Source organism: Oncorhynchus mykiss, chromosome 31 (assembly GCF_013265735.2).
Source record: "Oncorhynchus mykiss isolate Arlee chromosome 31, USDA_OmykA_1.1, whole genome shotgun sequence".
Taxonomy (NCBI): domain Eukaryota; kingdom Metazoa; phylum Chordata; class Actinopteri; order Salmoniformes; family Salmonidae; genus Oncorhynchus; species Oncorhynchus mykiss.
This window is the reverse complement of record NC_050571.1, coordinates 4511148-4525949: the sequence shown is the minus strand read 5'-3', so window position 1 is coordinate 4525949 and position 14802 is coordinate 4511148. Positions and strand designations below refer to the sequence as shown.

The following is a 14802-nucleotide window of genomic DNA, read 5'->3' as shown; positions in this document are numbered from 1 at the left end:
CATTATCGAACAAAAAGGACAATTTGTGATGTAACTGGGACCTTTTGGAGTGCCAACAGAAGAAGATCATCAAAGACATGTTTTATATCGTTATTTCTGACTTGTGTCGCACCTGCCTGGTTGAAATATGATTATGTGTTTTTACGAGGGGCGCTGTCCTCAGATAATCGCATGGTTTGCTTTTGCTGTAAAGCCTTTTTTGAAATCTGACACGGCGGCTGGATTAACAAGTTAAGCTTTATTTTGATGTATAACACATTTTCAAAAATGTTAAATATTTGGATGTAGTATTTTTGAATTTCGCGCTCAGCAATTTCACTGGATGTTGGCCTGTTAAGGTGAACAAAACTATAATTTTGGCAAGTTGTCAATGTCAGAACAAGAACTGTGTCAGGAGCTTCATGAAATGGGTTTCCATGAGCAGTCACACACACACAAGCCTAAGATCACCATGCGCAACGCCAAGCGTCGGCTGGAGTGGTGTAAATGTCGTTGCCATTGGACTTTGGAGCAGTTGAAATGTGTTCTATGGAGTGATGAATACCGCTTCACCATCTGGGAGTCCGACGGACAAATCTGGGTTCAGTGGAAGCCAGGAGAACGCTACCTGCCCGAATGCATAGTGCCAACTGTGGCCCCTTGAAGGGAAATCTTAACGCTACCCTTCCTATTTGCGGGATAATTGTCATCAACAACCGCTGAATTGCAGAGAGTCACATTCAAAAAATATTACTCAAAATATTTATATTCATGAAATCACAATATAGCAAAACAAAGCTTAGCTTTTTGTTAATCCTCCAGCCGTGTCAGATTTTGAAAATATGCTTTACAGCGAAAGCAATCCAAGCATTTGTGTAAGTTTATCCATGACTAGACAAAACACCTAGCATCACAGTAGCTTGATCACGAAAATCAGAAAAGCAATAAAATTAATCGCTTATCTTTGATGATCTTTGGATGTTTGCACTCACAAGACTCCCAGTTACACAATAAATGTTCCTTTTGTGCCATAAAGATTATTTTTATATCCAATATACCTCCGTTTGTTTGGCGCGTTATGTTCAGAAATCCACAGGCTCGAGCGGTCACGACAACAGACGAAAATTCCAAATAGTATCCGTAATGTCCACAGAAACATGTCAAACGTTTTTTATAATCAATCCTCAGGTTGTTTTTTAAAATATATAATCAATAATATATCAACCAGCACCGTCTCTTTTTTCAGTAGGAGAGGGAGAAACAATGGCTGCCCAAGCTCTGTTGTGCAAGCAAAACTCAGGCGAACACCTGACACAATGTTATCTTTATAGCTCATTTTTCAAAATAAATGCCTGAAACTATGTCTAAAGACTGTTGACACATTGAGGAAGCGATAGGAAAAGGAATCCGGTTAATATCCCTTTAAATGGAGCGTGGGCAGGCTATGGAACACGGAGCTTTCAAAATAGAAGCCAGGAAGTGGTTTGATTTTCCTCAGGTTTCGCCTGCAATATCAGTTCTGTTATACTCACAGACAATATTTTGACAGTTTTGGAAACTTTAGCGTGTTTTCCTAATCTGTCAATTGTGTGCATATTCTAGCATATGGGCCTGAGAAATAAGCCGTTTACGTTGGGAACGTTATTTTTCCAAACATAAAAATAGTGCCCCCTATCTGAAAGAGGTTAACGTTATAGCATATAATGACATTGTAGACAATTCTGTGCTTCCAACTGTGTAAACAGCTTGGGGAAGGCCCTTTCCTGTTTCAGCATGACATAGAGCGTTGGTGGATAGAGCTTTGGGCTGGCAACCAAAGGTTGCTAGATCGAATCCCTGAACTAACAAAGGTAAAAATCTGTCGTCCTGAACAAGGCAGAAAACCCACTGTTCCTAGGCCGTCATTGTAAATAAGAATTTGTTCTTAACTGACTTGCCTCGTTAAATAAAAAAGGTCAAATAAAAAATTTAAATACTATGATCAATAATGTCAAGAGCCTGAAGTCTAACAATCTTAGCATCAATTTATCTCAGCCAATCAGTAATTTGTGTAAGTGCTGTGCTTGTTGAATGTCCTTCTATACAACTGTAATAAAAATCATAGCAATTTGTTTACTGTAAAATAGCATTGTATCTGGTCAAATCCATGTTTTTCCCCCAGAGGTTTACTAAGGGTTGATAACTGATAGCTGATTGGTTATTTGATCTGATTGGTCGGCTATTTGAGCCAGTAAAGAGGGCTTTACTATTCTTCGGTAGGGGAATGACTTTCGCTTCCCTCCAGGCCTGAGGGCACACACTTTCTAGTAGGTTTACATAGAAGATACGGAAAATAGATGGGGCCGATATCGTCTGCTATTATCCGCAGTAATTATCCATCCAGGTTGTCATTGTTGATACTTTTTTTATTTTTTTTTATTTACCTCTTCCACACTTATTTTAATGGAATTAAAAAAATTGCTCGTCTTTCATAATTTGGTCAGATAAACTTGGATGTGCAGTGTCAGCGTTTCTTGCTGGCATGTCATGGATATGTTAGCTAATCTTGCCAATGGAAAAAACAAAAAAAGGATTTAAAGTAGTTGGCAATATCAGTGGGCTGATGTGATGAATGTGCCACCTGATTCAATGAATGATGGAGCGCAGTTTGCCTTGTTGCTCAAAATTGTATTGAAGGTGCTCCAAATCTTTTTACTATCATTCTTCGTGTCATTTATCTTTGTGTCATAGTGAAGTTTCTTTTCTATTGAGTTTAGTCACACTTTAAATTTGCAGCAAGTTTGCCAGTTGAGCTGCCAGACTTATTTGCCATACCTTTGGCCTCATCCCATCTCATCTCAACTTTCTTTTAAATTCCTCATCATTCCACTGGGATTTTCTTAAATGGGTGCATGCTTATTAGTAACTGGAGAAAGCAATTTCATACATATGTTTAGTGCAGATTCTGGTTGCTCCTCATTACACACCAGAGACCAGCAAATACTCTATACATCATAAACATAGGAATCAATACGACACTTCTTGTTTGACCTTTTATACACTATGTTATTAGGCTCCTCCTTTGGAACCTTGGTTTTCCTACATATGGCTACTATACGGTGATCACTACATCCAATGGATTCGGATACTGCTTTAAAAAGCACATATCTGCAGTGTTAGTTAATGGTGTGATCAATACATGTTGATGATTTCATTCCTGTGCCGTTTGTAAATACCCTGGTAGGTTGACTGATAACTAGTGCCTGTAACCTGTTTGAAGCTTTTCCTTGGAGCAGTTTGATATAAGCCAGTCAATATTATTATTTTTTTTAAATCACCCAGAAAATATACTTCTCTGTTGATATCGCATATATTATCAAGCATTTTACACATGTTATCTAGATACTGACTGTTAGCACTTGGTTTATAGCAGCTTCCCACCAGACTGGGCTTTAGGTGAGGCAGATGAACCTGTAGCCAGATTATTTCAACAGTATTTAACATTATCCAGATACTGACTGTCTATAGTAGCTTTCCACCATTATGGACTTTAGGTGAGGCAGATGAACCTGTAGCCAGATTACTTCAACAGTATTTAACATTAGATCGTCTCTAAACTTTACAGGAATGTGGTTCTGAATTATAAAACCAACACACCTCCAACTTTGGCATTTCTGTCTTTCATGTAGATGTTATAACCTTGTATTGCTACCACTGTATCAAAGAGTATATTCTCTAAGTGAGTTTCAGAGGATGTCCAAATTTGAAAGTCACCTGTTACAAGCTAATTATTGATTTCATGAACCTTGTTTCTTAAGCTTCAAATGTTAAAAACACGTGGGTTATTTTTTAGCACTTTTTCTGGGATGCTTGATTATTTTTCTTGCTTTACTGGGAAGCTTAGCAGAGGTTGACATGCTCAAGTTATTTATATTAGTGCAGACTTCTTACTAGGGCACACCGCCTCAGGTTGTAGTACACCGGTTCATAGGTCGCATGATTACTGCATTCAATAGCTGTAGGATCAGCAGAGGCATTCAGGGCCAGTCAGAGGGACATGAAATAGGTTACTTACATTGTGTCTACCAACGCCCATGGGATAATGTACATTTGCTGAAGCATTATGACAACTCAGTGACACAATGGTGGGGATTAACTGAGCTGTGCTTGGGTCATTGATAAGTCATCGTCTCAACGCAGCCTTGACGCAGTGAAAGGATCCAGGAACCCAAATGATTTGTTTGGATCCCATCCTCCTTATAATATGAGCTTTATTTCCAGAAGGTATCAGAATTGTCAGTAATCGTTTCACCCACAGAGCTGCAATAGTCGGGTAGCCAGTTATGAAAGGCTACAAGTCTGCTGAAAATGTTCAATGCCACGATTTAGGAAGGGCAGAGGGCCAGATTATGGAGCTTCTGTTAGTGTAGTGACCCAATCAGTTCTTTTTAAAAATCCATCTTCAGCTGCTCTGAGAGCTGCCCTTCATAATGTCATTGAATCCCACATGAACTATGATACTCAACTTTCCTGAAGCGGACTTAAAACTGTTTGGGAGCAGCTTATTGAAGTCCTGTACAGGCACACATATATACTATTGAGAAGAAGAAAAAAGCCATGCATATGGGGTAAAATCATAGAGGATAACACAAAGTCTGGGACTTATGTCCGTTGTGGTCCTCATCTATATCTATCTATAAGAGGAAAATTAGTCTGTCCTAAATGGAATCCTTACATTTAGAATCCTTACATTTAGAATCCTTACATTTAGAATCCTTACATTTAGAATCCTTACATTTAGAATCCTTACATTTAGAATCCTTACATTTAGAATCCTTACATTTAGAATGCACTACTTTAGACCAGAACCTAGAACGGTTTCCTCTGCATTTTAGGACAACAGTCAAACTCCACTAGATTAAAATCCCAAATATTGAATAATCTATTGACAAAAAAAAAAAAGTTAAGGTTGAAGTTGAGGCTTTACACACTGTACACGACCAAATTAACAATCCGGGATTTTTGCCACCATCTGAAACACTGAGATCAAATCTTACAGGTTGGTTTTGGGGTCAGCAGCAGTAGAGGCAGCATTAATCTGATCCAATCCTGGATTACAAGGCTTCCTGGACTGAATTCAATCAAACACACAGGATAACATGTCAACAGCTTTAAAGCCATATTTACAAACGGGGGAGAGAGAGCGAGAAAGAGAGGGGGGGAGAGAAAGAGGGAGCCTAAGAACAGAGAGCGAGAAAGAGAGGGGGGAGAGAAAGAGGGAGCCTAAGAACAGAGAGCGAGAAAGAAAGAGGCAAAAGACGGATACAAAGAAACACTTTTTTTTTTTAAGAAATAGAAAAGTGAGGTGAGAGAAAAACTTGTTTTTCCCCTCTTGGGCTGGGTTGCATCACATCTCTCCCTGACCTGCAGACACTACAGTGACAACATCCCCCTCACATCTCTCCCTGACCTGCAGACACTACAGTGACAACATCCCCCTCACATCTCTCCCTGACCTGCAGACACTACAGTCACAACATCCCCTCACATCTCTCCCTGACCTGCAGACACTACAGTGACAACATCCCCCTCACATCTCTCCCTGACCTGCAGACACAACATCCCCTCACATCTCTCCCTGACCTGCAGACACTACAGTGACAACATCCCCCTCACATCTCTCCCTGACCTGCAGACACTACAGTGACAACATCCCCCTCACATCTCTCCCTGACCTGCAGACACTACAGTGACAACATCCCCCTCACATCTCTCCCTGACCTGCAGACACTACAGTCACAACATCCCCTCACATCTCTCCCTGACCTGCAGACACTACAGTCACAACATCCCCTCACATCTCTCCCTGACCTGCAGACACTACAGTGACAACATCCCCCTCACATCTCTCCCTGACCTGCAGACACTACAGTGACAACATCCCCCTCACATCTCTCCCTGACCTGCAGACACTACAGTGACAACATCCCCCTCACATCTCTCCCTGACCTGCAGACACTACAGTGACAACATCCCCCTCACATCTCTCCCTGACCTGCAGACACTACAGTGGGAACATCACCTCACATGCTGGGGCCTGTTCCCTCCCTGCCTCCCACGTAGCACCCTAGTCCCTACATAGTGCACTACTTTTGACCACAGCCCTATGGGATTCTTTATGGGCCCGGGTCAAAAGTAGTGCACTATGTAGGGAATAGGGTGCAACTTGGGATGCTCTGTTCTGTTTTAGTTCTCAACGCAGCAGCAGGGGAAGAGGTGAGGCCAAGCTGACACCATTGAGGTATCAGGTCTTCCTGCTTTACAAACTTTGCATTTGTTTATGCAGTGCACTCCAGTGTTATCAGATCAGTGCAGACCAAGGAAAGGAGATATGAGGGAAAAATGACTAGAGGACCCCATAGCTCGGAGGGGGAGAGGGCCCCCATAGCTCGGAGGTGGAGAGGGCCCCCATAGCTCGGAGGTAGAGAGGGCCCCCATAGCTCGGAGGTGGAGAGGGCCCCCATAACTCATCCCTCCTAGACTTACATCAAAGTTGTTGAGAGCGTAGGCCAGCTCTCCTCCCCCAGCAGGGTGGTTGAAGGCAGCATCATCCGAGGCGGTAGCCTGGGCAGCATTAGAGATGCCTGAGACTGCATGCTGAAGCTGCTTGTAGATCAGGTCACGGTTCGCCTGGAGAATGGAATTAAATTCACGTTATTTACAGGGGGAACTAAAGATAATAAAAATACAAAATCAACAAGATGTGTCTCTGAAGCGCTTCGAGATTCTGTATGTAATGTGCTATTGAAGTTAAATGATTATCATAATCTTTTTTTTTTATTTTTTTTTTATTTAAAATATTATTAGGTCCCAAATGGCACCCTATTCCCTTGATATTGAGCACAAACAGGCTTTTGGTCAACATCAGTTCACTATTAGGGAACAAGGTGCCATTTGGGATGCGCCCATTGTTCTATTCCAGACCTTGTATGCGGCCACGTCCGGGTGTTGAAGGCAGGCGCGGGAGGCGGTGTAGAGCATGGGGATGTTCCTCTGGAGAACACCGCGGGCAGCCGCCATCTGATCCTTATGGTGAACATCCTTCAACTCCTACAGAGACAGAGAGACAACGGTATCATTACACTATCTGGAAAACATCCTTTCAATAGCAAAGAATGCAGATGCAGCGGGGGGCGGAGACAGGGGGGGCGGGGGGGGGGGGGGAGACAGGAGGGTGGGGGGGGGGGGCGGAGACACGGGGTGGGGGGAGGACAGGCTCCGGGGTGGGGAGACGGGGTGGGGGGAAGACAGGCTCCGGGGTGGGGAGACGGGGTGGGGGGAAGACAGGCTCCGGGGGAGGTGGGGTGGGGGGAAGACAGGCTCCGGGGGAGGTGGGGTGGGGGGAAGACCGGCTCCGGGGGACAGGCACTTTGGATTCAAGACCGTCAAGTGCTGCCCTCATGTACACAATTATGACAGAGCTGCTCTGTCTGAGCGACCTCAGAGCTGCTCTGTCTGAACGACCTAGATTCTCCCCTGTGGTGATAAAGCGCAGTCATAATCAGGCCATTCCAATAAGCCCTGCAGCTTTAACACATAGCTCTTACTACTGGCTCCAGTGTTCGTTTTTATAGAAGAGCCAGGGAGACCGCACAGGCTCCTGCCTTCCAAATTACAATATTCCCTATATGTTGTACTATAGGCCCTAGTCAAAAGTGCACTATATATATATATATATATATATATATAGAATACAGTGCCATTTACGAGGTAGAATCAACTGATGCCTTATTATAAAAGGAAATCAACATTGGCCAAGGCCTCACACACACACGATCATATGGCTTGACGTTTACATTGCAGTCTACTAAAAAACAGGAAGGGACATATTTATTTACAACCTGGTTGTTTGGTACTAAACCAAATCTAAAAATAAATAAAAAATCACAAGACTGGAAAGACAAATAGGAAAATAAAACATTAGACCCAAAACAATAGCATGTGAGATATAACGAGCAGATTATTATCCTATACTCTGTGTGTGTGTGTGTGTGTGTGTGTGTGTGTGTGTGTGTGTGTGTGTGTGTGTCCTACCTGAACAGTCTAGTGATACTGCTCGTCCCTTTAACTCAGTGACGTCACCAGCGAAACTCATCATGAAATATGAAATGCCTTGACAGTCCCCATCTCTCCATAATGGATCTGGTCACCCTGTGCTGCCTGCAATACATCTTTTCACTCCCTTACCTCTGGGGGTTGTTTGTTTTTTTTAACAGCTGAAATGTACAGACATTGTCCTTATTTTTTACACCTTAAAAATTGTAACAACCTGTTACATTCTGAAAATTGGTCGCCGTAGCTTTAAATCTGTTTTTTTTCTTTTTTTTCTCTTGCTTGACTGCACCGAGCTACTGAGTTCCAGGCAAGCAGCATCTCCCCAGGTGATTACTAACATTCAGTCCATTTCCATAATATTGATCAAATGAAGCCAGGTTAACTATTAGGCAACTGTATTACGTAGCTAGTGTTAGCCCAAGAGCTCCTGATCTAGCTATGGTTCAACTAAAAAAAAAAATCCACTTTCAGCTAGACAGCACGTTTACAAAGATTTGTAGAACTAACCGGAAGATAGCATGTCGTTTCCAAAGGGAACAACATTGGTCAATGGTGGGCGGAGCCAAGCAGGAACTAGCAAGATCCGACTGGAGCAGTCTCGCATTAATTTGTATATTTCCGTTAGGAAACACCTACTCGGCAGCAATAACTATATTTGCCTTTCTACTCCTAAACAGTGTTATATATTTTCTAAACTTTGGCAAAGGGCAAAGTCTACAAAACTTAATTCGTAGCAGATTCTAGTTTTGGAAAAACAAAACGGTATTGAGATCAAATGTTTGGTCAATGAGAAAATTTGCGGAATGCCGGACCAAAATCCATGTCACGCCATCTTCTCTCAATGCTGGGCCACTGGGCTTCCTCTCACTACCATATTTGGAAGCATCAAGCTGAGACACTGGGCTTCCTCTCACTACCATATTTGGAAGCATCAAGCTGAGACACTGGGCTTCCTCTCACTACCATATTTGGAAGCGCCGGGCCACCTCTCACTACCATATTTGCAAGCATCAAGCCGGGCCACTGGGCTTCCTCCCACTACCATATTTGGAAGCATCAAGCCGGGCCACTGGGCTTCCTCCCACTACCATATTTGGAAGCATCAAGCTGAGACACTGGGCTTCCTCTCACTACCATATTTGGAAGCGCCGGGCCACCTCTCACTACCATATTTGCAAGCATCAAGCCGGGCCACTGGGCTTCCTCCCACTACCATATTTGGAAGCATCAAGCCGGGCCACTGGGCTTCCTCCCACTACCATATTTGGAAGCATCAAGCCGGGCCACTGGGCTTCCTCCCACTACCATATTTGCAAGCATCAAGCCGGGCCACTGGGCTTCCTCCCACTACCATATTTGCAAGCATCAAGCCGGGCCACTGGGCTTCCTCCCACTACCATATTTGGAAGCATCAAGCCGGGCCACTGGGCTTCCTCCCACTATCATATTTGGAAGCATCAAGCCGGGCCAATGGGCTTCCTCCCACTATCATATTTGGAAGCATCAAGCCGGGCCACTGGGCTTCCTCCCACTACCATATTTGGAAGCATCAAGCCGGGCCACTGGGCTTCCTCCCACTACCATATTTGCAATTTTTTTTTTTAAATAAATAAAAATAGCCCTTCATCCACCCCAACTGTCAGCTCCCTCTCCAGCCCAGACACCTCCCTTAGAACAGATCTGACTGCTGTCTCCTTGGCAGCCATCTCACTCCCAACCATGCTCCCTGTCCCTCTCCATCAGACAGTCCAGTACATACCTGCTGTCTCTTGGCAGCCATCATGTTGAGTTTGTCCACCTCTGGTTTCAGGGCCTTGTACTGTATGCCCAGGTCCTGCTCTGTTCCAGCGTTACGCACCTTCACCAGGTTCTCCTCCACCTAGAGGGGTTACAGAGGAACACACGGTTTAGATAGGGAACGTAGGCAGAGGTATCCCCAAAGAATGTAAGAGAGGCGTTGTGGACTGGGGAATTGGAGAAATTCACTGAGAAATGCTGGAAAGATTAGCCCTGAGACAGTTGGATAAAAGAAAACTCTCTCGTTATTTGATAACGTCAGCGGTAGGTTTGGAATGACGACGGAAATGAAGTCTGGATAACAGCACGATGAAGATTCAGGTTCAACAGCTTCTCGTATTCAGATCCTGTCCCAAATACACACCATCCGGTCCCAAATAAACACCATCACCAACATAGTGCACTACTTCGACCAGGGCCCATAGGTTTGTGCTCTCTAGGCCATAGGGCTCTGGTCAAAAAGTAGTACATTATATGGTAACGGGTGCCATTTGGGACCAAGGCAAAATCTTTGCTAGGAAGGTTATTATTTTCCGTGAGTTAACACAGTCAACATGCCTCTCTCCACTCAACAGTCCATTAAAGACCAGCGCTTAGACTACAGTATGTGGTAAATGATTAATTTGCTACCTAGCTGTTACCACAGAAAAACAGTTTGCACTCAATCTTTACCATCAAAAAGTACACACTAGCTATATCAGCGCAAAGTTCAAAATGAATACCATATGCCTAGTGTTCAGGATGATAATATTGCAAAGGTAAAAAGGGCACATTTATGGAGGAAATTGAGCAGAAGTTATTTTAAAAAGGTTAAATAAATAAACATATATAAACCTTCCTGAAATAAAAGTATGTGGACACCTGCTCGTCAAGACATCTCATTCCAAAAAAACATGGGCATTAATATGGAGTTGGTCGTCCCCCCCCCCGTCCCCCCCCCCCCCCCCTTCTTAACGTTATAAACAAAACTACAAACGAAGACAAATGAAGAAGGATATAGGAAGAAGGAAATCATTCGCAAGGAGATTCCTGCTAAAATATTATTTGAAGATGATGCCATATTGAGGGAGACTGAATGTCTACCCTTATACCCACAATACCTTGCTCTTGTTAAAGCTTTTAGAATGTTTTTTTTTTTTGATGACGAGGCTCTGGCCCAGATCAGAAAGGGCCATGACACCATGTGTGTGATGCTCACCAGCCTCGTCATATTGCTTTTAATCCTTTTTAAATGAATTTATCTTATTAACACTTTGTTCTAGCTAGCTATTTGTGTAGGTAGCTATCAAGTAAACCCAATGATAGAGAAGAGAAGAGCCGAGAAGAGATCAACATCCGACGAGCTTCTCCTTCACGTCTCTATGGATTAAAATGTTTTTCCCCCGTCGTCCCCCGGTCGTCCCCCAAGCTCTAGCAGGGCAGAAATGTAACAAACTGACTTGATGGAAAAGTGGCATACTATGATGGTGCCACGTTGAAAAAGTCACAGCTCTTCAGTAAGGCCATTCTACTGCCACTGTTGGTCTATGCATGGCTGTGTGCTCAAGAAAATAGCCCCAAGGTACACTTTATATACACACAAAGGTAAGTTATATATCACCTCATAGGGACTCGTCAAAAGCACTGTATAGGGAACAGGGTGTGATTCAGGGCTTACCTGTAGTCAAACTGAGTGAGAACACTAACCCCCATCAAACTAATGCCTCGGACCATACTCAGTCATCCACAGAGAACTGATGAAAGATTAAAAATGGAGATGACATCACGGGCCACGTCACAGTAACGATCTCCTAGAGGCCTAGAGACTAGCTTTAGTCTATATTATCGAGGCCCGAGGCTAGGTTAGCTGTATTTCTCCAGTAGCATCTGCTACAGAGGTAGATTAGCCGGGCCTGAGGCTAACTGTAGATTAGCCGGGCCCGAGGCAGCTATGCCTTAGCTATAACTGAGGATGCCCATATATGTTACTTATGACCAAGGGTAACAGGTGTAGGTTCCCTCTCCCACATGGAAAAACAAGATCAAATCAGATGGAACTAAACTTGGCAAAAAAACAAAAAAAAGGACCCTGTCTTTCAAAAATAATTAGTAATATTCCAAATAACTTCACAGATCTTCATTGTAAATGGTTTAAACACTGCTTCCCAATGCTTGTTCAATGAACCATAAACAATTAATGAACACGCACCTGTGGAACGGTCGTTAAGACACTAACAGCTTACAGACGGTAGGCAAATAAGGTCACAGTTATATGACCACAGTCAGTAGAAAGACCTCTTTAGTGTCCTGACGCTGAAGAACACCAAAAGAAAAATTCACAGGGTCCCTGCTCATCTGCGTGAACGTGCCTTAGGCATGCTGCAAGGAGGCATGAGGACTGCAGATGTGGCCAGGGCAATAAATTGCAATGTCCGTACTGTGAGACGCATAAGACATCGCTACAGGGAGACAGGACGGACAGTTGATCGTCCTCGCAGTGGCAGACCACGTGTAACACCTGCACAGGATCGGTACATCCGAACTTCATACCTGCAGGACAAGTACAGGATGGCAACAACTGCCCGAGTTACACCAGGAACACACAATCACTCCATCAGTGCTCAGACTATCCGCAATAGGCTGAGAGTGGCTGAGGGCTTGTAGGCCTGTTGTAAGGAAGGTCCCCACCAGACATCACCGGCAACAACGTGACCTATGGTCAGACACACCGTTGCTGGACCAGACAGGACTGGCAAAAAGTGCTCTTCACTGACGAATGACGGTTTTGTCTCACCAGGGGTGATGGTCAGATTTGCGTTTATTGTCGAAGAAATGAGTGTTACACAGAGGCCTGTACTCTGGAGCGGGATTGATTTGGAGGCGGAGGGTCTGTCATGGTCTGGGGCGGTGTGTCACAGCATCATCGGACTGAGCTTGTTGTCATTGCAGGCAATCTCAACGCTGTGCGTTACAGGGAAGACATCCTCCTCCCTCATGTGGTACCCTTCCTGCAGGCTCATCCTGACATGACCCTCCAGCATGACAATGCCACCAGCCATACTGCTGGTTTTGTGCGTGATTTCCTGCAAGACAGGAATGTCAATGTTCTGCCATGGCCAGCGAACAGCCCAGATCTCAATCCCATTGAGCACATCTGGGACCTGTTGGATCGGAGGGTGAGGGCCAGGGCCATTCCCCCAAGAAATGTCCGGGAACTTGCAGGTGCTTTGGTGGAAGAGTGGGGTAACATCTCACAGCAAGAACTGGCAAATCAGGTACAGTCCATGAGGAGTACATGCTGAGGTACTTAATGCAGCTGGTGGCCACACCAGATACTGACTGTTACTTTTGATTTTGACCCCCTTTTTGTTCAGGGACACATTATTCCGTTTCTGTCAGTCACATGTCTGTGGAACTTGTTCAGTTTGTCTGTTGAATCTTATGTTCATACAAATATTTACTCATGTTAAGTTTAATGAAAATAAACAATTTATTTTTTTGCTGACTTTACATATCCTGGAGTAAACATTGAACATCTCAGGATTCAGGAACACTGTCTAATTGATATGATTCTATAATCCATCCAGCGCATGCCCGTACAGTATCCATATATAGCATCCCAAAATGGCAGCCTATTCACAATGGGCCTTGGTCAAAAAGCAGGGCTCTACATAGGGCGTCATTTGGGACTCAGCCTCTGTTGTATCTGGAATGCAGAAAGAGCAATGACGTCAGGTTTCCTGCAGTTGGCTGGCAACACCAGGGTGGCCAGTGTCCAGAGAATGCCAGGGCTGACTGCCCTCAAGAGACTTTGATATAGCTGGAGCACTGACTCAGTCTGGATGGGTCCTAAAAATGGCACCCGTTGCCCTATACAGGGCCCCATGTAGAATAGGCACTACATAGGACATAGGATTGCCATTCCGGATACGGTCCCTGGTCAAAAGTAGTGCACTACATAGGGAAAAGGTTGCCGTTTGGGACACAACCCAAGTATCTGGAAGGCACTAACCCTGTGAAGAGGTGGGTTATAAACAGAGGCATGATAAGATAACATTGAGTTGTTCAACTTTAAGAGACAGTATGGGAAGTAGAACACAGGGTGGGGCTTAGCCCACAATGCAATAGCACACACAGCTGTGGAAGCTTCCTCACCTCAAGAGTAGAAAGTGTTTTTCTATCAAATCTCTTTCTTAGTTCCACAGTAAATCATTTCTGTAGAGGCCCATGCACGTATTCATGAAGTGTCTCACAGTAAAGAGTGTTGATCTAGATGTCAATATAATTACTGATCATTTAAATTATCTGAAAACTGATTCTAGATCTTCACCCGGAGGATCCGAGACAATAAATACATAGTAATTTCCTTTTCAACCTGCTGTCCTGTCTGAGCTTGAAGAAATGACAGACGTCTTCCATTTTACAACCTAGCTATAAAAATAAACAAAAATTAACGTGACTCCATTTCTTCGTTGACGTTTGACACAATGACTTCACTCTCTGGCTGTGTAATTAGAATCAGAACAGTTTACAGTAGTGAACGGAAAGGTTAGAAAACGTATGGCTACATCCCAAATGGCACCCTGGTCTAAAGTAGTGCACTAACCCTATGGGGCCCTGGTCTAAAGTAGTGCACTAACCCTATGGGGCCCTGGTCTAAAGTAGTGCACTAACCCTATGTGGCCCTGGTCTAAAGTTGTGCACCAACCCTATGGGTCTAAAGTAGTGCACTAACCCTATGGGTCTAAAGTAGTGCATGGGTCTAAAGTAGTGCACTACCCCTATGGGGCCCTGGTCTAAAGTAGTGCACTACCCCTATGGGGCCCTGGTCTAAAGTAGTGCACTACCCCTATGGGACCCTGGTCTAAAGTAGTGCACTACCCCTATGGGGCCCTGGTCTAAAGTAGTGCACTACCCCTATGGGGCCCTGGTCTAAAGTAGTGCACTACCCCT

The 14802-nt window shown here is 44.1% G+C and overlaps 1 protein-coding gene across 4 annotated transcripts in view; it reads right to left on the bottom strand.

Moving 5' to 3' along the window:
• Nucleotides 1–14802, bottom strand: part of LOC110504468 (catenin (cadherin-associated protein), alpha 1) — a 230378-nt gene that overhangs the window by 181354 nt on the left and 34222 nt on the right. For all 4 annotated transcript variants that reach the window (XM_036969563.1, XM_036969564.1, XM_036969565.1 and 1 more), the window contains exons 5-7: nt 9833–9952; nt 6943–7068; nt 6505–6648 (exon numbers count right to left, since the gene is read on the bottom strand). In XM_036969563.1, coding sequence (XP_036825458.1) covers nt 6505–6648; nt 6943–7068; nt 9833–9952 — 390 coding nt within the window. The remainder of the gene's footprint in view (nt 1–6504; nt 6649–6942; nt 7069–9832; nt 9953–14802) is intronic.